This window comes from Trichechus manatus, unplaced genomic scaffold (genome assembly GCF_000243295.1).
Source record: "Trichechus manatus latirostris isolate Lorelei unplaced genomic scaffold, TriManLat1.0 scaffold00033, whole genome shotgun sequence".
NCBI classification, from domain to species: domain Eukaryota; kingdom Metazoa; phylum Chordata; class Mammalia; order Sirenia; family Trichechidae; genus Trichechus; species Trichechus manatus.
The window spans coordinates 11,897,385-11,920,872 of NW_004443969.1; the positions used below are offsets into that span (position 1 = coordinate 11,897,385).

The window sequence follows — 23,488 nt, forward strand, 5'->3', positions numbered from 1 at the left end:
ATTGGTGTGTAAAATCATGGCATAAAGTTCTTGGGATTTTCTCCCACGTCATGCTCTGGGCATATGTAACCAGCTTATGTAGAGGCTGGATTTGCTAAAATTAAGTATCCATTTCACAATATCATGTTTAATGTCCTATAGTCTTATAATTGTTTGTCAATATACATCTTTACCGTTCTAAAGAAACATTTTTCTCTGAGTAAGAATAATGGCTTTCTGCCAAGAGGGCTGTGTACTCTGCTACATGACACATGCAACTCAGTGGATTGTTTTAGCTTACCAACCCAAATGTTTCTTTTTGTTGACTTAAAATCATCTGTTTTTACCAAAGTCCATTAAATGGAGAAAAGACAGGACCCATACCTCACACCATACACAAAAACTAACTCAAAATGGATCAAAGACCTAAACCTAAAATGATAAAGATCATGGAAGAAAAAATAGGGACAATGCTAGGGGCCCTAATACCTGGTGTAAACAAAGTACAAACCACAACTCACAATGTACAAACATCAGAAGATAAACTAGGTAACTGGGAGCTCCTAAAAATTAAACACTTATGCTCATCAAAAAACTTCACTAAAAGAGTCAAAAGAGAACCTACTGACAGGGAAAAAGAATTCTGGCTATGACATATCTGACAAGGGTCTAATCTCTAAAATCTGTAGAATACTTCAACACCTCAACAACAAAAAGACAATCCAGTTAAAAAATGGGCAAAGGATATAAACAGACACTTCACCATAGAAGACATTCAGGCAGCTAACAGACACATGAGGAAATGCCCGCAGTCATTAGCCATTAGAGAAATGCAAATCAAAACTACAATGAGATACTATATTACTATTTGGTAATATCCAAATAAAATCTGACATTACTGGTACTAATCAGAAAACAGCAAATGTTGGAGAGGTTGTGAAGAGATTGGAACTCTTATACACTGCTGGTGGGAATGTAAAATGATCCAACCACTATAGAAAGCTATATGGCGCCTCCCTAAAAAGTTAGAAATACCATATGATCCAGCAATCCCACTCCTAGGAATATATCCTAGAGAAATAAGAGCCATCACATGAATAAACATATGCATACCCATGTTCATTGCAGCATTATTCACAATAGCAAAAAATGGAAACAACCTAAATCTCTATCAACAGATGAATGGATAAACAAATTATGGTACATACACACAATGGAATATTATGCAATGATAAAGAACAGTGATGAATCCATGAAATATCTCACAACTTGGATGACTCTGGAGGACATTATTCTGAGTGAAATAAATCAATCCCAAAAGGACAAATATTGTAGGAGACCACTATTATAAAAACTCAAGAAAAGGTTTACACACAGAAAAAACAATCTTTAATGGTTATGAGGGAGGGGAGGGGTGGGAGGGAAAAGCCCTAACTAGATAGTAGACAGGTATTAACTTTCATTAAGGGAAGGACAACACAATATAGGGAAAGTCAGCACAACTTGACCAAGGCAAAGTCATTGAAGCTTCCTAGACACTTCTAAGCACCTTGAGGGACTGAGTTACTGGAGACCATGGTCACCGGGGATGTATAGGTCAATTGGCATAACATAGTTCATAAAGAAAATGTTCTACATCCTTCTTTGGTGAGTAGCATCTAGGGTCTTAAAAGCTTGTGAGCGACCATCTAAGATACATCTATTGGTCCTGTAGCAAAGGAGAATGAAGACAAGCAAAGACACAAGGAAAATATTAGTCCAAAGGACTAATGGACCACATGGACCACAGCCTCCACCAGTCTGAGCCCAGAAGAACTGGATGGTGCATGGCTACCACCACTGACTGCTCTGACAAGAATCACAATAGAAGGTCCCACACAGAGTGGGAGGAAAATGTAGAATAGAATTAAAATTAAAAAAAAAAAAAAAAGACCAGACTTATTGGTCTGACAGGGACTGGAGGAACCCCCAAGAATATGGCCCCCAGACACCCTAATAACTGAGAACTGAAGCCTCTCCCAAAGTCCACCTGCCAGCCAAAGATAGTCTTGTAAAACAAACAATAACACATGTGCTTCTTAGTTCAGTCAAGTAGAGGAGACCAAATGGGTAACACCTTCCCAAAAGCAAAGACAAGAAAGCAGGAAGGGACAGGAAAACTGGATGAATGGACACGGGGAACCCGGGGTGTAAAGCAAAACTGGGAGAGTGCTGACACATTGTAGGGATTGAAACCAATGTCGCAAAACAATTTGTGTATAAATTTTTTAATGAGAAACTAATTTGCATTGTAAACTTTCTCTTAAAGCACAAAGAAATTTTAAAAAATCATTCATTTAAAAAAAAATTAAACATGATGGACATTTTCCTCCTAATATATGACATATTTCTCTTTGAATAATCAACCTTTCATTTTATTGATTAGTATGTCTTATTTTCAATTAATTTTACACTAAAAAAAGGATCCCATCATACTTTTCCTCCAAAATCTTGGTACTATCCAAATAAAACCCATAAAATGAAAAGTTTATGATCATTTATATTGTCCTGTGTAAAATAGACCGTGAATTATAGAGAGGGAGTCAGCCCAGAACCAGATGGTTTCACTAGTTCATTCTACCAAATGCTTAAATAATAATTAATAGCAAAACTTCACAAACTCTTCCAAAAGAATAGGAGAGAATACTTCCCAACTCATTCTGTGAAACCAGTGTTACCCTGATACTAAACCAGACAAAGACATCACAAGAGAACTACAGACCAGTATCTCTTATGCCTATAGACACAAAAATCCTCAACACAGTGCTAGCATATCAAACCCAGCAACATATAAAAAGGATTATTTACCATGACCAGCTGGGATTTATCATAGGTATGCAAAGTTGGTTCAACACATGGATACAGTGTAATACACCATATTAATAGAATAAAGGACAAACACCTGATGGTCATCTCAATAGATGCAGAAAAAGTATTTGACAAAATCCAATGTGCTTTTATGATAAAAACATTCAGCAACTAGAAATAGTGGGGGATCTTCCTCAGTCATATAAAGGGCTCTATGGAAAATACACAGCTAACATCATTCTTAGTGAAAGACTTAAAGCTTTTCTTCTAAGATCAGAAACAAGACATAGATATTTACTCTTACCACGTTTATTCAACATTACAGTAGAGCTTCTAACAAGGGAGTGTGGCAAGAAAAAGAAATAGAAGTCATCCTCATTAGAAAAAGAAGTAAAACTGTATCTGTTTGCAGATGACATGATTGTATACATGGGAAATATTGAGGAAACCACAAAAACACTACAAGAGCTAATAAACAATTTCAGCGAGATTGAAGAATTACAAGATTAATGTACAAAAATAAATAAGGAGGACTGAAGAAGAATTGATGCCTTTAAATTGTAGTGTTGGTGAAGAATATTGAATATATCATGGACTGCCAAAAGAATGAACAAATCTTTCTTGGAAGAAGTACAACCAGAGTGCTCCTTAGAAGCAAGGACAATAAGACCATGTCTCACATATTTTGAACATGTTATCAGAAGAGACCAATCCCTGGAGAAGGACATCATACTTGGTAAAGTAGAAGGTCAGCAAAAAGGAGGAAGACCTTCAATGAGATGGATTGACAGAGTGGCTGCAACAATGGGCTCAAGCATAACAACGATTGTGAGGATGGTGCAGGACCAGGCAGTGTTTCGTTGTGTTGTGTATAGTGTTGCTATGAGTTGGAACGGACTCGGTGGCACCTAAAAGCAACAGCAAAGTACACTAACAGTTAACTTCCCAAAAGTGAAATTAAGAAAACAATTCCATTAACAAAAGGAATAAAATGTTTACAAATATTTAACAAAAGTGCGTAATTTGTACTCTGAAAACTACAAAACATCACTGAAAGAAATTAAAGAGGACCTAAATAGCTGGAAAGACATCCCATGTTCATGTTTCGGAAGACTTTATATTATTAAGGTAATAATCCCCAAATTAATCTACATATTCAACACAATGCCTATCAAAATTCCAGTTTACTTTTTTTGCAGAAGTTGACAAGCTGATTCTAAGATTCATATGAAAATTTAAGGGACCCAGATTAGCCAAAACAATTTTGAAAAAGAACAACAGAATTGGAGGACTCACATTTCTTGATTTCAAAAATTACTACCAAGCTACAATAATCAAAGTGTGTTGGATCAGGATAAGGATAGACACATTGATACAATGGAAAATAATTCAGAGTCCAGAATAAACACACACATTTATGATCAATTGGTTTTCAGCATGGGTGCTGTATTAGTTTCCTATTGCTGCTCTAAGATATTACCCCAAACTTAGTGACTTAAAACAACACAAATTTATTAACTTACAGTTATGGAGGTTAGAAGTCCAAAATTAGTCTCACTGGACTAAAGACAAGGTATAGAGATGACTGGTTCCTTTGGAGACTCCAGCAGAGACTCAGTTCCTTGTCTGTTTCAGCTTCTAGAGGCTGCCAACATTCGTGGCTGCATTGCTTCAGTATCTGCTTTCTCTTTACATTGTCTTCGTCTGTGTCAGAAAGAAAGAAATAGGCAGCAGACCAGATTTGGCCATGAGCCGTAGTTTGCTAACCCCTACACAATGGGTACAATGTCTAAGGCGAGTCTGGGTTTTACATAGTAGACCATCAGTAAATGTTTAGTAAATGAACTCGTGAGTAAATGACTGAGTACAAAAGGTCTATCGCCAACTGTTAGAAGTTTGTATGATCCATAACTGGTATGCTCAGAGATGATATTCATCCTTAATGAGGAGTAATTTTCATGATACTCATGTTCTCTTTCTTTCTATTCCACATCAATACCTTATACTCTACCCTGTGTATAGTAAATTATTTTAATTAAATCTTTCAGCACAGGGCACTTTATATGCTTCAGCTATAAAATTAATGACTTTCTTTTTTAAAAGGAATCATTTCATGTTCAACAGAAATGTAAAAAACAATGACATGACTATGGAATTGTAAATATCCCCTTGTATCCTTATCAGAAATAGTATTCTGCTAGATTAACAGTTACTGATTATACATATCTTGGAGGATGAGAAGGCATAAAGCTTCAAATATTATCTGCCTCTTTCAATCTATCACCTTTCCCAGGTTTGGGAAGCATAATTATAGCAATGTTAAGTTTATACGAAAATCAAGTTTATTAGCTTAATCTACTTGGGTATTGCAGGCATTTTTTTTTTTTTTTTTTTTCAATTGAGAAAATGATGTAGTTGGAATAGATGATCTTGTAGTTTTCTTCTGGCTCAAAAATTTCTTCGACTCCATGCCTCAATACTGAAAACAAATTTTACTTATTGCAGGAAACTCTGTGAAAGTTTGTAAAGCTCATATAGCTTTGCTGTACTTCTCTTGAAAATGATAAGTATTAATGTCGAGTTATGAAGAGAAAAACTAAATCCCAAGAGTCCCTTAAGTGAGCTGCCAGGAAATCAATTGCGGAACCTAAAACGAAACCCCCTTCTCATAGCTTCCTTTATACTGCTCTGCTCAGCAGACTGCAGATAATCTTTTGCTTCATCAAAAGGATCACTTCACCCATCACTGAAATGAAGCCACCCCCAAAGAGGACCACATTATAAGTTCAGTAGGTTATAACCAAGGAATCCAATATTGGAGGACAGGAATCCAATACAAGTAAATCCAATACAAGTTGCCCATCTCCTCAGTTTCTCTGCAGATGCCATTTCATCAATCCAAAGCTGTGTATTTCCTGCTAAGGAGGAATATTTTAACAGACCTCTCCAATGAGATACCAAATTAGACCTAGAACCATAGACTCTATACTTCCTGGAGTTCAATACAGCTCAATATGCATTAATTATGAGCCTATCGTGAATCCAACACATGCCAGATGCTATGTATAACATCCGAGATGTTCAAGACTTGGTGCCTACGCGATGAAGTGGTCACTGTGAGCCTGGCCTCTTCATGCCAGTGGGGTCTGCCTTTTTAGGCATGGTGTATGCTGACCATCTTGAATATTACCTGCTTTCAAGGAAAAAAACAACCAACCCTTTTAGAAGTTAATATTTCCCTTAATTAATTTCAGTCATCCTTAACTGGGTTGGGGAAGTAGAGTGAGACTGATGACTAGCATCCATCTTCAGAGAAATGTAAGAAAGAGAAGAAAGGTTCTGTGAGTTCATTTGGGCATTACTTTGCAGAACCATTCAGATCTGGGGACCAGAGTACAAGTACAAGCATTTGTATTTATAATGTACAGGCATTTGTATTACTGATTTATAATACTTAAATTCCTGTAAAATTAATTTCAAAGAGGGCAATGTTCTAGCTTCAGGTAATACTAGCATCTGTTCCCACAATGTACGTTTATGAAGCACATAGTATTAAACAAGTGACAAGATGTACAAAGATTTTTAAGCAGATGGGAGGTGGGAGCTGTTTGCAGAAAATAATGGCTTTTCAGAATTCTTAGTTCTCAATAAATACTTCAGAAGGTTGTTGGTTGCACACATGTGCATGTGTATTTATGTTTTAACTTTCCATCAAAGCCAAGTTTGCAGAAACACGCCCACTTTATATATTTGGGTTAATTGACCATTTTGTAACACATTTTAAGGACTTCATTGTTAAATTTTTCAAATACCCTGTGTTTTGAAAGTACCCAGGAATAGGTTCATTACTTATATTTGTTGTTGTTAGGTGCCGTCGAGTTGGTTCCGACTCATAGCAACCCTGTGTACAACAGAACAAAACACTGCCCTGTCCTGCACCATCCTCCCAATCGTTGTTATGCTTGAGCCCCTTGTTGCAGTCACTGTATCAATCCATCTCACTGAGGATCTTCCTCTTTTTGCTGACTGTCTAACTTTACCAAGCTTGATGTCCTTCTCCAGGGACTAGTCCCTCCTGATAATATATCTGAAGTATGTGAGACATAGTCTCACCATCCTTGCTTCTGAGGAGCAGTCTGGCTGTATTTCTTTCTAGACAGATTTGTTCATTCTTCTGGCAATCTGTGGTATATTCAGTATTGTTCGCCAACACCAGAAGTCAAAGGCATCAATTCTTCTTTGATCTTCGTTATTCATTGTTCAGCTTTCACATGCATATGAGGTGATTGAAAACATCATGGCTTGGGTCAGGCATACCTTACTCCTTAAGTGACATCTTTGCTTTTTAACACTTTAAAGAGGTCTTTGCAGCAGATTATACAGCAGATGCAATATGTCATTTGATTTTTTAACTGCTGCTTCCATGGGTGTTGATTGTAGATCCAAGTAAAATGAAATCCTTTACAACCTCAATATTTTCTCCATTTATTATGATGTTGCTTATTGGTCCAGTTATGAGGTTTTTGTTTTGTTTTGTTTTTTGTTTTTTTTTTATGTTGAGGTGTAATCCATACTGAAGACTGTATGTAGTCTTTGATCTTCATTGGTAAGGCTTCAAGTCCTCTTCACTTTCAGCAAGCAAGGTTGTGTCATCTGCATATTGCAGGTTGTTAATAAGTCTTCCTCTAATCCTGATGCTGCTTCGTATAGTTCAGCTTCTCAGATTATTTGCTCAGCATACGGAGTGAATTTAAGTTTAGTGAAAGAATACAACCCTAACATACACTTTTCTTGACTTTAAACCACACAGTATCCCCTTGTTTTGTTTGAACGACTGCCCCTTGGTCTGTGTACAAGTTCCTAATGAGCAAAATAAAGTGTTCTGGAATTCCCATTCTTTGCAGTGTTATCCATAATTTTTTATGCTCTACATAGGCGAATTCCTTTGCATAGTCAATAAAACACAGGTAAACATTTTTCTGGTATTCTCTGCTTTCAGCCAAGATCTATCTGATATTAGCAATGATATCCCTTGTTCCACGTACTCTTCTGAATGAGGTTAGAATCTCTGGCAATTCCCTGTCAAAGTACTGCTGCAATTGCTTTGGAATGACTTTCAGCAAAATTTTACTTGTGTATGATGTTAATGGAGACCCTGGTGGTGTAGTGGTTAAGAGTTTGACTGCTAACCAAAAGGTCAGCAGTTTGAATCCACCAGCCGCTCCTTGGAAACTCTATGGGGCAGTTCTACTCTGTCCTGTAGGGTCCCTATGAGTCGGAACCGACTTGACGGCAATGGGTTTGGTTTTGGGTTATGATGTTAATGATATTTTTCGATAATTTTCACATTCTATTGAATCATCTTTCTTTGGAATGGGTACAAATATGGATCTCTTCCAGGTGGTTAGCCAAGTAGCTGTCTTCCAAATTTCTTGGTATAGACAAGTGAGCCCCTCCAGGGCTATATCCGTTTGTTGAAACATCTCAACTGGTATTCCGTTAACTCCTGGAGCCTTGTTTTTCACCAATGCCTTCAGTGCAGCTTGGACTTCTTCCTTCGGTACCATCGGGTTCTTGATCATATTCTACCTCTTGAAATGGTTGAATATCAACCGATTCTTTTTGGTACAGTGACTCTGTATATTCCTTCCATCATCTTTCAATGCTTCCTGCATCATTTAATCTTTTCCCAGTAGAGTCCTTCAATATTGCAACTCAAGGCTTGAATTTTTTTCTTCAGTTCTTTCAGCTTGAGAAATGCAGAGCATTTTCTTCCCTTTTGAATTTCAAACTCTAGGTCTTTGCACATTTCATTATAATACCTTACTTTGTATTCTTGAGCTGACCTTTGAAATCTTCTCTTCAGCTCTTTTACTTCATCATTTTTTCCATTTGCTCTGACTACTCTTATGTTCAAGAGCAAGTTTCAGAGTCTCTTCTGACGTCCATTTTGGTCTTTTCTTTCTTTCCTGTCTTTTTAATGACCTGTTTCTTTCTTCATGTAGGATGTCCTTGATGTCATTCCACAAGTCTGGTCATGGACTTCTTTTAATTTTCTTCAATTTCAACTTGAACTTACATATGAGCAATTGATGTTCTGTTCCACAGTTAGCCCTTGACTTTGCTCTGACTGATGATATTGAGCTATTCCATCGTCTTTTTCTACAGATATAGTCGATTTGATTCCTGTGTATTCCATCCGGTGAGGTTCACATGCATACTTACCATTTATGTTGGTGAAAAAGGGTATTTGCAATGAAGAAGTCATTGATCTTGCAAAATTCTATCATGCAATCTCCAGTGTTGTTTCTATCACGAAAGCCTTATTTTCCAATTACCAATCCTTCTTTATTTTCAACTTTCACATTCTAATCACCATTAATTATCAGTGCATCTTGATTGCATGTTTAATTAATTTCAGACTGCAGAAGTTGGTAAAAATCTTCAGTTTCTTCGTCTTTGACCTTAGTGGTTGGTGCTTAAATTTGAATAATAGTCATATTAACTGGTCTTCATTGTAGGCGTATGGATATTATCCTGTCACTGACAGTATTGTACTTCAGGATAGATCTTGAAATGTTCTTTTTGACAATGAATGCAATGCCATTCCTCATCAATTTGTCATTCCCAGCATAGTAGACCATATGAGTGTCCGATTCAAAATGGCCAATACCAGTCCATTTCAGCTCACTAATGCCTAGGATATCAGTGTTTATGTGTTCCATTTCATTTTTGACTATTTCCGATTTTTCTAGATTCATACTTCATACATCCCATGTTCCTATTATTAATAGATGTTTGCAGCTGTTTCTTCTCATTTGGAGTTGTGCTACCTAAGCAAATGAAGGTCCCAAAAATTGACACCATCCAGGTCATTAAGGTCAGCTCTACTTTGAAGAGGCAGCTCTTCCCCAGTTGTCTTTCAAGTGCCTTCCAACCTGAGGGGTCATCTCCCGGCACTATTTCAGACAATGATCCGCTGCTATTCATAAGGTTTTCACTGGCTAATTTTTTTCAGAAGTAGACAGCCAGGTCCTTCCTCCTAGTATGTCTTAGTCTGGAAGCTCAGCTGAAACCTTTCCACCATGGGTGACCCTTCTGGTACTTGAAATACCGGTGGCATAGCTTCCAGTGTCACAGCAACACACAAGCAACCAGAGTACAACAAACTGACAGACGCATGGGGTTATTTATATTACCTATAGTAATATTTGCTCTTGTTCGAAATGACTTCTACTTTTCCATCTGCTGTCTTTCCTTTGGTCAACCAAATACATCTGACTAAGATGGAGTCCAGTTACAGGTCTGCCTTAAACTATGATTTTTCTTCAGCAGTCACTTTCTGTGTTTATTTTGTGAACAGCCAAAGAAGTCTGTGTTGGTCTTTGTCTCTTCCTCACTGCCTGCTCCAGAGGAAGACTTTTTGCAACAAATTTCTCTTTATTCCCTAAAGCAGCAGCTTTCAATTAGTCCCTAATAATGGTTTCCAACTAATGAAATTAGAGTGGAAGTTGGAGCCAAGATCCCAATTTATCACCATGTAAGTGAATGGCAGAGATTCCATTATCCAATCAATCTTGCCCCTCATTTCTACAAAGGTCAGGCTGTGCCATGCTTGGTTATAAAACACCACTTGTGGCTGTGTGTTTCACTTTAACTTTATTCCCGACCCATCAGGTTTGTTATGGGAGGACCTACACTAAGAATTCATATTTTAAAAATCCATTCTGTGTTCTGTCTGGCCTTCCATTTTAACAAGGAGAACTGTGAGAGCACAATGTAGGCTGAGAACTGCTTCCTCATACATTTATATACAGAAGAAGAAAATGATTACTCTGTGTGTGATATAATGTCTTTGTGCAAAAAGTCTCTTTAGGGGTGTTTTATAATAATTATGCTCATTTTCCTTTTTTCTCCCAAACTTCAAGGGATTAATAACATCCATTTTTTCTTGGATGAAATGATATAGTGATTCCCCCCACCTGATATGATGTTAGCAGGACCATTTAGAAATTAGCCACATTTGGAGTAGGGTTTGCAGACTGTGATTCTTATGTTTTTTCCTTCTTTTGAAACTGATCTTTCTATACTGAATAAAGGCCATTTTTGATAACGCCTTCTTTTTTCGTGTTCCCTTTAACTCCCTGTTAGACCATGGAATAAGTGATGTGTAAGAACTCTAAGGAAAGATTTGTTTGTGGTAGTGATTAAGAAACTGTAGTACCATGGGCCTAGCACTTTCACTGCATGATAAGGAAATCGTGAAAAGGTATTTCTTACCAGTTGTGGGCTTTCCTTTTGGACGTGGTCCTGGAATTCAAGCCAGACCCAGCTTTGTGCTTGCAGACAGCGAATATTGGCAAGTTCTGAGCAAAACTTCCAAAGGCCAAATTGCTTTTCTGGTCACACACAACATCAGATTTATCCCAACTAAGCCAACGTAAGATGAAATAAGATGGTAAATATGTTACGAGGAGGTTTTCTTGGCAAATGCCCAAGGATTTTTGCTGTTCTGCTCATTAGCAATACTCCCTAGGACTTGAGGCACTTGGGATGCTGATGCCTTGTCTGTTTCCTCACAATTCTGCTGGTAGAAAAGAGGAAAGTTTAATGTATCCCTCAGTTCTAGAATGTACTAACCTTAAATGATCCCAGAAAGTAGTACTGAGATTTTGATAGTCCCGTTCATTTTCACTACCAAATCTTATTGTCTCTTCTTCCTTGTTATGTATCAGAAGCTCTGTGAAAATAGGATTCATGGTGATCATTATTCCATAGCCTCGTACTGAGATCACTGCCATCCCCTCCTTTTTCAGTCCTCTCACACACTCTCGTCTCCCTCACATTCAGGATGACTCACTTTCCCCAAACTTTATTTGAAATAGCTCTCAATCTAAATCTCAGAAGTCTTGGTGGTTCCCATTTCTTACAAATAAAATTCTACCTGATTGCATTTTACCATTTATTTATCCCAGCTAACTGTGGTCTCCAGACTTCATTCAGTATACAGTATGGCCCTTATGTACAGTTTATGAGAATTACGTTTAGATTTTGATTTTGTTTGCTTGATTGATTGGCAAATCTCCCACCTCTAATAGTTCGTATTAGGTTAATCCTATCTAAAACCACTCATTCTTATCCGTTTGTATTTGATAGTCCATCCACACAAACAGGATTACTCTGCCTAAGGAATGTACAACTTCGATTATGCCACTTCTTTATGCAAATTCATTTTTATAATCCAAATTATGTTGATTTCCAGGACACACTCAATAGGCCCTTGCATATATTGAATGAAGAGACTATATGCCCTAGAGTATGGGGATGGTGTGATGCTCCCAACTACTGAGAATAAGTGGGAGCTGTAAAAAATCACACAGGTCCCCTCCTGACAAGGACTGATTAGGAAAGTAAAGGTTTTCCCCAGAGCCTTCACTGCAGTCTTACAATTACCTAACAAAGAGTTGCAAACCTCAGCCCTAGATCCTTCTTTCTCCCTTTCTTGATAAGCTACAGACAGCACAATATATTCTGATTTTCTAACTCTTAGGACATCTGTTTCTGAGAACTGAGGTCTGCTAACTAATCTCTGCCTCACCCCCACCCTTAGTGCCTATCACACATAAAACCTTTGCTGACTGCCAGAGGGCCAACCAATCTCTCTTTCAGACTCTCTTTTCTCTTGAATAGAGAAATAGAACTGTCCTTTCTCACCTGATTCCTGCTGGTCAAATTCTAAGACCCAGGTTAGCTCTATTTATCTGTCTGTCTGTCTATCTGTTTATCATCTATCTATCTGCCTATCTATTTATCTATCTGTCTATCAATCGTTTGTCTTTGCACTAGTCTCCTAGACAGCATCTGCTAGGTGGAAAGTTCCCTAAGGGCAGAAGAGTTTTTTCTCTGGTCAGGTCTCCATGGGACACTCCAACCACCTTTAAGACACAAGGCCTCTTTGCTAAAGAGCTATGCGTTCAGCTCTCCCAGAGTATTCTGTAATACTCATAGCTGGCATGGCACTGCATCTTATCACTTCAGCTTGACAAATAACTACAATCTGTTCTGTGAAAATCAGAATGGTCACCATGTCAGGAATCCCTGGCATGGAAAATCTGCAGAATCCCCTCCACGTCTTGCCATAGCACAGCATGGAAGTGGGAGTCATCTCCCCGAGAATTGGAGAAGGCAATACAAATCTCCTGGTTGTTTGCATACTGCTGTGGTACAGACTGTGGGCTCTGTAGTTCAACTTGCCCCAAGTTGCCTATGTCAGTATGTTCCCTCCATTCTATAAAATGTACCACACACAGAGGGAGTCTGTCAGTGCTCAAATGTGTTAGTGCTTTACTTGCAGAACACCATGCACTTCATAGGATCTGCACAACAATATTTTTTGTTGCAGACTGACTGTCCCTTACCATGTAGTTCACTTTAAGACCATGGTTTATTTTCAGTCACTTAAATGATATACAAAAAGAAACATAAATCTTTTAGGGGGGAAATATAGTATTATACATTAAAAAACAATTAAGAAATTGCTGCTTATTTGCCATCATAAATAATCTCAACTAGATTAGCACAGATAACTGAGTTTTAACCAGGGTCTTTAGATGAAGGCTTTGTGACTCTCCTCTGTTGGAGGCCCTCTGTGATAGGTGGGTTTGGGTGACATTCTTAAAAGAGACAGGGGACGTGGGGGCGGGGTAGTACATGCATGGCTTGGGGACATACTTCTCATTATTCAATCTTAACCTGTCCCTCTTTGGGAGGAAAATAGAGCAATGCTGATGACAGAGAAGGTGTAGCAAAATGTGGGTGTTGGCCTTGACCTTCAGTAATCAGTCCTTAAAAGATAATGATATTCAGGCCAGAGGGAAGGGATTAAGAGCTGCAGACCATCAGAAAACCCAAGGCAAAGAATCTGAAGTTTAGAACTTCTCAGTAAAAAAATCTTCACTTTCAGAAAAAGGGACATTCTATTCAACATATCTTTTGTCAGAATATAAGCACTGACGCAATTCTAGAGCACAGCTTCTTTTCTAGACCATTCCTGCTTTTCTTAATGTGTAAAGGCAACGGTCCATACCTTTCTGATATGAAGACCTTGTGTTCTTAGTCTGCCTGAATTGAGAAACTTCCTAATGAAAGAAAAACTACTTTTAATTCAGCAGTGCTTTCAAATGAAATTAAAATTTCATTAATCACAACAGTGCCTACACTCATTTGTCAAGGGTGGTGCCAACATGTTTGAGATTTTATTATACATTGAGACTGCAGCAAGATTTGGTACATGAAAGCGTCTGTGGAGCCCTTGCCTAATGCTGCGGCCCTCAGGGTTTCCATATCTAGGTTGTAAACCTCTGTCCTTAGGAGATGGGGAATGCGGCTGCCAAAGTTATCCTTGTAATAAGCTTCCCATTGGCTTTAAAGTTCAACAATTTATTACTAAGTTTTGTGAATAAAGCGTATTCAGCATTATTAGGCTCATTTGTAGTTATTTTAAACATCATAATTGAAAAAGAAAAAGCATATTACATAAATTTGAAATCAATGGTGGCTCTTAGAAGCCAAGCATGATAGTACACTCTGGGCATTCTGAGTAAGTCTTTTCAGTGGCTGAACAGCTACAGAAGCCAGTATTTGTAAATGCCAGCATCAGGAAGGAGAGGGCAGCCAAAGCCTCAGAATTAAGCATCTGGAGTAAAACTGACAGTTACCAACACTACTGAGAGTGAGTCACTGGGACCCCAGATCTCTGGGGAAAGCTGACTCCTCGTGCTTGCCCTCTTGAGTAACCTACCACACAAAATGACAGCTGTAATGATTTTCCTGCAGATACAAGTTTAAAAACATTTGTGGATATCTTTTAACCTACCATCTTCACACAAAGATTGCAACTGTCCAAAAGACATATGGTTGCCATTGTTTTAAGCACAGAAGTTAGGTTTTGAAGAGGCATTTTGGATTTTGAAATTTTGAAAGGAGCCCACATACTCAAAGACTAGGAATAAATTGTTTATGCAATAATTTTCTATATATGTAACAGGCATCATCTAATTTATAGGCACCTTTTAAAATTCTTTTCTTGGTGTCCCTTTGTCAGAAATTTAGAAATATTCACATCATTATCGTTGAACAAGTATTCAGTATCTCTTGGAGCATGGTGATGTGCATTAATAGGCTAAACAGGCAGATCTCATGTCCTACTGGCATAACCAACAGGATGTGTGGATTCTCCAATAATCCCAGTTTGAGCACTAGCTCAGTTATTTGTGAGCCATATTTCCTTGGGTGATTCACTTAGCCTCTTTGAATTTTAATTATTTCTATGTGTAAATGGAGATCATACCAACCTTACCTACCTTCTGATGATCAAGATCTGACATAGAATGTCTTATGTAAACTATAAAGTTCTACACAGCATCACAGGCTCATTGATGACCAGGGACTTTGGATGGACACAGTTGTAAAGCATGTGAGTGCAGTTGAGTTCGAACTGAAATTTAGCAGGACGTTTATTACATTGTGCACAAGCAGATGCAAACACATGATGAACAAAAATGGAAACAAAGGGCATTTGTTTAAATGTGATACTTTTTAGTCAGTCAGACAATTCATAGTAGGGGAGAGCATAACTTAGTTGCTGACTGAATAATTAAAAAAACAGAGTTTGTTAAATTGAAGGAAGGTGCAGCCTTGGGAACACCTCTGAAGGGGAAAGCATGAGCTGTAGAGGAGAAAAGTGAGCAGCATGAACAAGGAGAGAAGGGCTCAGAGGCAGACTCTGAATTAAGAGATGAAGATGCTAGACCTGATCAAAGGCAAATGTGCACATCCTGTGTTTAGAGCTGGGAGCCCCTGGGTGATGCAGATGGCTAAGCGCTGGGCTACTAACTGAAAGGTTAGTGGTTCGAACCCATCCACAGGCACCTTGGAAGACAGGCCTGGTGATCATCTTCCAAAAAGTCACAGCCTTAAAAACTCTATGGCAAGTAGTTCTACTGTGCACACATGGGGTAACCAGGAGTTGGAACTGACTCAATGGCAGCTGATTTGGTTTGGGTTTTTGGTGTTTAAAGCTCACAGTATTTGAAGGAGAGAGAACCTATAGTGCTTCTGTTGACCTCACCACTCCTGGAGACCATTTCCTCTCAAATTCCAATGGGATAGACCAAGATCTATGGTCCCAGATGGACTTTGAGCTGATTTTCGTGTTCTACTGAGTAGCCTCAGTGCCCTGGATGGAGGTCTCAAGCCTGACAGCTTTTACCTGGATCTCAACTAGCAGCAGATTCTCCACTAGAGCAGAGTGTTATTACTATGGGAAATTGAAGGCTGTGAATTTTCTTGTCGTTTGTTTTTGTGTTTTTTTTTTTTTTGTGGTTGCTGTTATATTGTTTGTTTTATTTGAGCCCTTGAGAACTAAGACTCAGATATGTCATAATGACATCCACTGATCTGCAAAGAGACCCTGCTTTCTAAGTTTATACCAGCGAAGTCAGTCTGTAACTAGAGAAATGGTATCAAAAACCTATTTAATTAAATTGATCAGGTACAATGAGTGGAGGTTTATTTAATAAATATTAAAAGATTGACTCTGAATGAGTTTATGATATGACTCTGAAACCGGCAAAATTATAAAAACAGAATTCCCCATTGAAGAAGTAACAAATAGTACTCATTACTGGGAGAATGAAATGTTACCTCTCTCAGAGGATTTAGATTTTCCCGTGGCTTTTTTTTTAGCGTCTATAGCCCTATTAAACCCTGTTATTTTCTTTCTAATTTGTGCCATTTAAAAATGCTTTTCATTTAACTTGCCCATGGCTCATCTCTCTCCTTTGGAACATTTTCAAATGATTCCTGGTAAAGTCCGTGCTTTAACACATTTCCGTTATAAAACTATCATAAGCCCCAACTAAATAGCAAGAACATAAAGGACAGACAGGAGACAAAATGGGGCATCTGAGTAGTTAATTTTTATTCTTGAACGGCCTGCTGCCTTTTTGCCTTTTGTGAGTGTTTTTGATCCTGGGGTAAGGTTCCTTGCCTGGTGGACAAAGGCTGTAAGGAGACAATTCTTAAGGGAGGACAGCCTTTCCTTCATAACACAGTCATCAAGCAGCACCTCTGACGGATACAGTGATTTTATTCCTCACCCAGGCCTCATAATGGAAAGAAAAGGTTTTCATTTTTGTTCCCTCTTACTGTCCTTTGTGCTTTGTAAAATACCCCTTACATGTCCTATTGAGTGGGCCTCTTTAGAGAATTAAATGAGGGCCATTTACCAACCTGGATTCTCTTATAAATTAGTTTCAATCCAACAAATACCTATTGAGCACCGCCACCCCCAATGTCTTGTGAAATACAGACATCGTGAAAACATGGTCCCTGCCTGCCTAATACAAGTCTGTGGGTTTTTTTTTTGCTGTTGTTGTTTTGATTTGGTTTGGTTTTGAAGTAGACACATAAACACCGATGGTCCAGGTCTAACTTTGTCAGGACCAGAAGCGTATTTAGGTGTGGAGACCACAAAATGTGTTCCCCTGAGCGTATTCTGTCAGTATTTTTTAGGGTACAAAATAGCCATGTGGTAATTAAGACTTTGCTGAGGAAAAGAGCTTAAGTAGTGTAAGAGAACAGATGACGGTTAGAGAAGGGTGTTTGCTCCCCGACAACCCAGGTGCAGCGCCAACGGCCATGACTGCCCCAGCCCAGGGACATTCACCCTAATAATTATAATGGAGCTGCTTAAACCTGGGACTGTGCCACTGAGTGCTAAAGCAATGCCATCTGGGCTCATATGAAAAGTTTGGTGGAGATGGTCGGATTCACTTGGGCTTTGAAAAAAGAATAGGAAATTCTCAGCTAGCAGGGACAGCATGAGCAAAAGCAAGATGGCAGACACATATGGGGAAAAAATCAAGTAATTCCATGTGACTGGAGAATCTTCTTTAAGAGGTGTTATTTTCTACACCATTAATGGAGCCCTGGTGGCACAGTGGTTAAGAGCTCGGCTGCTAACCAAAAGGTCAGCAGTTCGAATCCACCAGCTGCTCCTTGCAAACTCTATGGGGCAATTCTATTCTGTCCTATAGGGTCTCTATGAGTTGGCACCAACTTGTCTGCAACGGGTTAATCAAGAATGTGGGGCAACATCTTCCTACATAGTTTGGTACCCTATCTTCCGCTAGCTTGTCATTGAGGTTTACAATTCTGCTATAGATGTAGATTGCTGAAGCCTAAAGAATTAAAACCATTAAATCAATATGTGGAAATGTGGTCAAGTATCTGCATCAAAGGTAAATACAGTTAAACAGCTTTTTCATTTTCCATCTGACCTCAGGGCTTTATAGTGAGGGAGGGTGAGAGTGTAAGCCCTGGTTAGAATTGATGTTATTACTGGTAGTTGGCATGGAGTCAGCTCTGACTTGTGGCAACTCCACAAGCAACACAAGGAAACGTTGCCCAGTTCTGCGCCATCTTCCTAATTGTCGGTACACTCGAGTCCATTGTTGCAGCCGCTGTATATTTTGAGTGCCTTCTAACCTAGGATCCTCATCTTCCAGCACTATATCTGACAGTATTTCTGTTGTGATCCATAGTGTTTCATTGGCTAATTTTCAGAAATAGACTACCAGACCTTTCTTCCTAGTCTGTCTTAGCCTGGAAGCTCTCCTGCTGATATTTGAAATACCAGTGGCATAGCTTCCAGCATGATAGCAACACACAAGCCACCACAGTACAACAACCTGAAAAATAAATCCATTTCAGAGAGTTTATCCCATCCATTTTCTCTCAGATTTGTGCCTGAAGTATGGGAAAAATAATTTTTAATAAATTTTCACACTCATTCCCATATTTGTACAGTGTGCTTTGGTAGAGATACCTTCTTGTGTCCCATATGAAAGCACAAATGCTTTGTTTAAATTGTCTGATGATATTGAAGAGTTCATAGAATGGACCCCAAAATTCAGTGAACCCTTCATTTCCACGGTGAAGTCTATTCAGCTAAATCCTCAGCTGTCGTCAGCTCAGTTTCCTGGTATCTGTTCAGTTGGGATCATGTCTTTTTATTTTTATAGATTTTTCTCTTACCTTTAGAATCCTGTGAGATTTCTGGGCATACTTTTCTCTGTTACAAGTTATCACCTCCTTATTCTAATATAGACACTGGCTCCTGACCCTTTCATTCCATTCTTGTAAGCATTCACAGTGCGAAATGTGATTCTTTTATTACTTAATTCCTGACTTTCCTCACACCCATTTCCACTTCTGTTTTCCCATCTCCTTTCATTTTGCCCTCACATAATTTTCACTTTGTGGTTTCTCTTATCCTTGTGCACTCTGCATGAGGCAGCCAAATAGAACTCCACAGTTAAAAATAGTTTCTGGCATTATTTGTGATTACGAAGACGTAGTCTCACAAATAACCTTTTCTCATTTGGTTTCCACCTAACATGATAACAATGCTCCAATCTTGTTTTCTGATTATCCTCTTACATAGTGCCTTCCCTTGCCTTGAATAGAAACTTGCAAGTAATGCCAGTGTTTCGATAGCATTGCCTAGTCATCATTTACAATTGTATGTAATTGGAAATTCAAGAGAGATGGGGCTTAAAGTCTTATTTAAAAAGAAAAGCATTATTTGATTAATTTGGCAAAAGGTTAAACCACTATTCATCAGCATGCCTACTACAGCCATCTTTGTAATTTAGAGTAACATACCAGACAGTGGAACAGTTTTCGTTTTCTTACACAGAGAGAGCGCTGTGCTTCAAATTGAAGAGCAATGCATTTTAAATGCAGACAAACTTTATTGACTGCCCATTGGAATACAAGTTCAGGGAAAAGATTCCACAAACAAATGCGTATGAAGTACCCAAAGAATTCATTTAGCGTACTCATTGTTTTTACCTTAAAATTGTAAATATTCATAGTCAGTAATCATATACAGCCACTAACAGTTTAGCAGTCTTTGCCTTGTGTGTGTGTTTTAGCTATGCTCTGAAAACATCCTGCAAGTAGCTAAATTCATATGAAGCCACAATGCCCTTGAGGCTAAATGATTGCCTGTTAGCATTGATCATTTAGGGGCATAAAAAGAAATTTCTGGTGCAAATAATACCAGCTTTCTTATGCATTCTAAGAACCTCTTATATTTAAGAGTAAATTTTCCTTATGTGTATTTGTTTCAATAGACAGCTTAAAGTATATCTGAGAATACAATATACTGTGTAATTGAGAGCTGGACCATCTACTAGATGCAGTGTGAGCTCTTTGAGGAAATGAAGTGATAATGGAATTCCTATTCTCGGTGCTAGGAAATGACTGTCCTTTGTTCTCTTCTGTGAAGGCATACCATCATATTTTAGTTGATCTCCCCTGTATGCTTCTTTAGACAAGTCAGTAAATTCAGAGAAGCCAAATACATCTTGCTTTTGGGGAATGTAATTTGGTTGTTTGGCCTGATTATAGTTTCTTGGTTATGTTCAGCAGTCATTACTAAAAGATAGGCTGTTTTTCTATAACTTAGATAGTTCCACATAATTTTTTTTTCCTTTCCTGTTCTTGACAGGTGCATGAGGCAGTCCCATGCTACAGTGAGTGCAATCAGTATTCCTGGGTTGTAGAACACTGGTCTCCATGCAAAATCAACAATGAGCTGAGGTCCCTACGATGTGGAGAAGGAACACAATCTAGGAAAATCAGGTGTGTGCAAATGGAGACATTTGGGAAACGGAAGCAGTGGAACTTACAGATTTTTTTATAAAAACAACAGCATTGCTTATTAAAGTGAACTCTGATTTTCACACCATACACCTTGGTTTTCACTCTTCTTTGGAGTGTCAATGGAAGCATATGTGCCCTGACCTGCCAGTGTTTACAGTGAGAATCCTTCTGCAGGGCAGCCATAGCCCTCATCATTCTCAACAAATGACTTCTCCAGTGGGAGAGCCAGCTGCAAGGAGCAGGCTGGTACCCTTCCATGGGTTCATCACCATCACTGTTAGCAAATGTAAAGATTTTGACTGTGCTACCATTTCCCTTTTTTTTGTATGATGGTTAGTATAGTTGATGGGAGTTACCTTAATTTTGGATGTCAATACATTGAAAATGTCATTTTTAAACCCCTACATTTAACCTTGGAAACAAAGTTTGACAATACCTATGAGAGTACCTATACATTTTAATAGCCAAAGAGTACATCTCCGAAGGAATTTAGCAAAATGCTGGGTTATTTTTTGAGGGAGCCTGTTTAAAGTTTTTGTTTTGTAAACATAGCCGTGGTAACCAAAGGAAACACTTGGCCTGAGTTTGTCAAAATTGTCTATTTAGAAATGATTTGGGAATGAAGAAAAATAATTCCCTAGCCAATTTAGGATTATGGAATGGACGTTGAAGGCTGAGCAAACAAAAAACTAAAATATGAGTGATAATGATTAGAATGTAAAATAAAGAAGAAAAGATAATATAGTCAGCTGTCCAACTGCATGAACATAGGGTGTCATTCTGCCTGATTTAGGAATCTCCCTTTCAAATGGATAGATAGTGTCCAAATCAGATAGCTCCCCATTGAGTTAACCATTAAATTGAAGCCAGTTGGCAAGGCAGAGCCTACTTGTCTATGTTGATCATTATACAGCATCAGTGAATTCACTTTATTCAGTATAAACCCACCACTTAAATGACATTCAGTGTCAATGTCGCAAAATCACCACTAGGCATGTTGAATGAAAAAGCTACTGGAAAAATTATGGTGTTCCTTATCGCTGACTTAAGCAAATGACTAGTAGACAAATTATCCTCCTTTCCCATTGTTCATTGCCCTTTTCCTTGGAGACTAGCATGCTCAGGCTGTTGCAGACTCTGGGTTTTTACCTCTTTCTCCTCAAAACCTGTGTTTCCTGTATCTTATACGCTCATGGCTTTGAAAAATGACTGACCGACCTAGCTTATAAAGTAATACGTAAACGAACTGTGACATCTCGCACTCTCATCCCAGCCAGGCCTCTTAGCAGTATTAAAGGAAAATCTCAGGAAAGAAACAAAAGCATTAAGAGAACAAACTGCTACAGACAGAATTGTGGCAGATTGATTGTGGCAGGTCGATTGAGGAAAACACCTCTGAACAAGAGGGCCTCTTAGCCATACCTCTCCGCTCAAACCTACACAGCGTGATATGCAAAAAATAATAAAACTACCAAATGCTGGTCCGTGTGTTACATGCTTTAGGTGCATGATCATATTTAAGTACAGTCGTGCATCACTTAACGTCCCCAATACGTTCTATGAAGTAGGACGTTACGTGATTCGGATGTGGTGTGAACATGCCTAAATTGCGAGCAATAGTATTCACTGATTTTCCACCTTCGTGTTGTTTGATAACCTTTAGTTTCACTTCAAAATTTATACAGCTTTGCCTCTTGCTGCTACAAATTTCTCAATGGAAATTTCAAATCTCTACTCTCCTCAAATGTTCCATTTTCAACTCTCTTCCACTTCTCAGAGTAAATAGAGGCCATGAAACCAACAATTGCATAAATTTCCTCTAGTTACGGTGAAAGAGATGCAATTCCTCCTGCCTTAGGCCAGTTTCTTTAGCTGTACTCTAAATCCCAACTCCTCTCATCTTCTCTGGTAGTTTACACTATAAAAGAGAGACTAGAAGATAGCAGATGCCAGGATATACATGGACACTATGTCAGCAAATGTAACAGATATATATATTTTTCATATTGCTTGACCTCTCAGCAGCATTTGAAAGTGCATACCTGAAAAAAAACAAAAACAAAAACATGAATTTCAGCCTATCATTCTGACTTCATGGGCTTTTACATGTTTGACTACCTCTATTTACTCTGGTATGGGACCACGGACATATATGTGGTCAACACTGCCCAAACGGACTTTATGCATCGCATGACTGTATATGGAAAAGATCTTCCAGGCTACTGGCATTCCAAACTATTCTTGACTTTAATAAGGGCCTATTTTTTTTTCTTTCTTACTGTATTTCAGGTGAAGGTTTACAGAACAAATAGTTTCTCATTAAACAGTAGTACACATATTGTTTTATGACATTGGTTAACAACTTCATGACATGTCAACCCTCTCCCTTCTCACCCTTTTTTTTTTGTGAAAGTATACATAGTGAAAGATACACCATTTCAAAAATTTGTATATGCACAGTTGAGTGACATCGACTACACTCTTCCGATTGTGCTGCTATTCTCACTTTAGATGAAGGTTTACAGATCAAAATAGTTTCTCATTAAACAGTACACATGTCACCCTATGACAATGGTTAACAATCTCATAACACATCAACACTGTCTTTACTCAACCTTGGGCTCCCTATCACCAGCTTTCCTGTCCCTTTCTGCCATCTAGCCCTTGTCCCTGGACTGCTGTGCCTCATTAGTCATATTTGGTTTTATGGGGCTGCCACTCCCCGGCTGAACGGTGAACCTCGGAAGTGACTTCACCACTGAGCTAAAAGGGTGTTTGGGGGCCATACTCTCGGGGTTTCCCCAGTCTCCTTTAGGTCAGTAAATCTGCTCTTTTTTTGTGTGTGTTAGAGTTTTGCTCTACATCCTTCTCCAGCTCTGTCCAGAACCCTCTCTTGTGATCCTGGTCAGAGCAGTCAGTGGTGGTAGCC

The 23,488-nt window shown here is 38.5% G+C and overlaps 1 protein-coding gene across 1 annotated transcript in view; it reads left to right on the forward strand.

Moving 5' to 3' along the window:
* THSD7B (thrombospondin type 1 domain containing 7B) overlaps nucleotides 1-23,488 on the forward strand; it is a 1,037,490-nt gene that overhangs the window by 892,653 nt on the left and 121,349 nt on the right. The window contains exon 16 of the mRNA XM_023730207.1: nucleotides 20,405-20,538. Coding sequence (XP_023585975.1) covers nucleotides 20,405-20,538 — 134 coding nt within the window. The remainder of the gene's footprint in view (nucleotides 1-20,404; nucleotides 20,539-23,488) is intronic.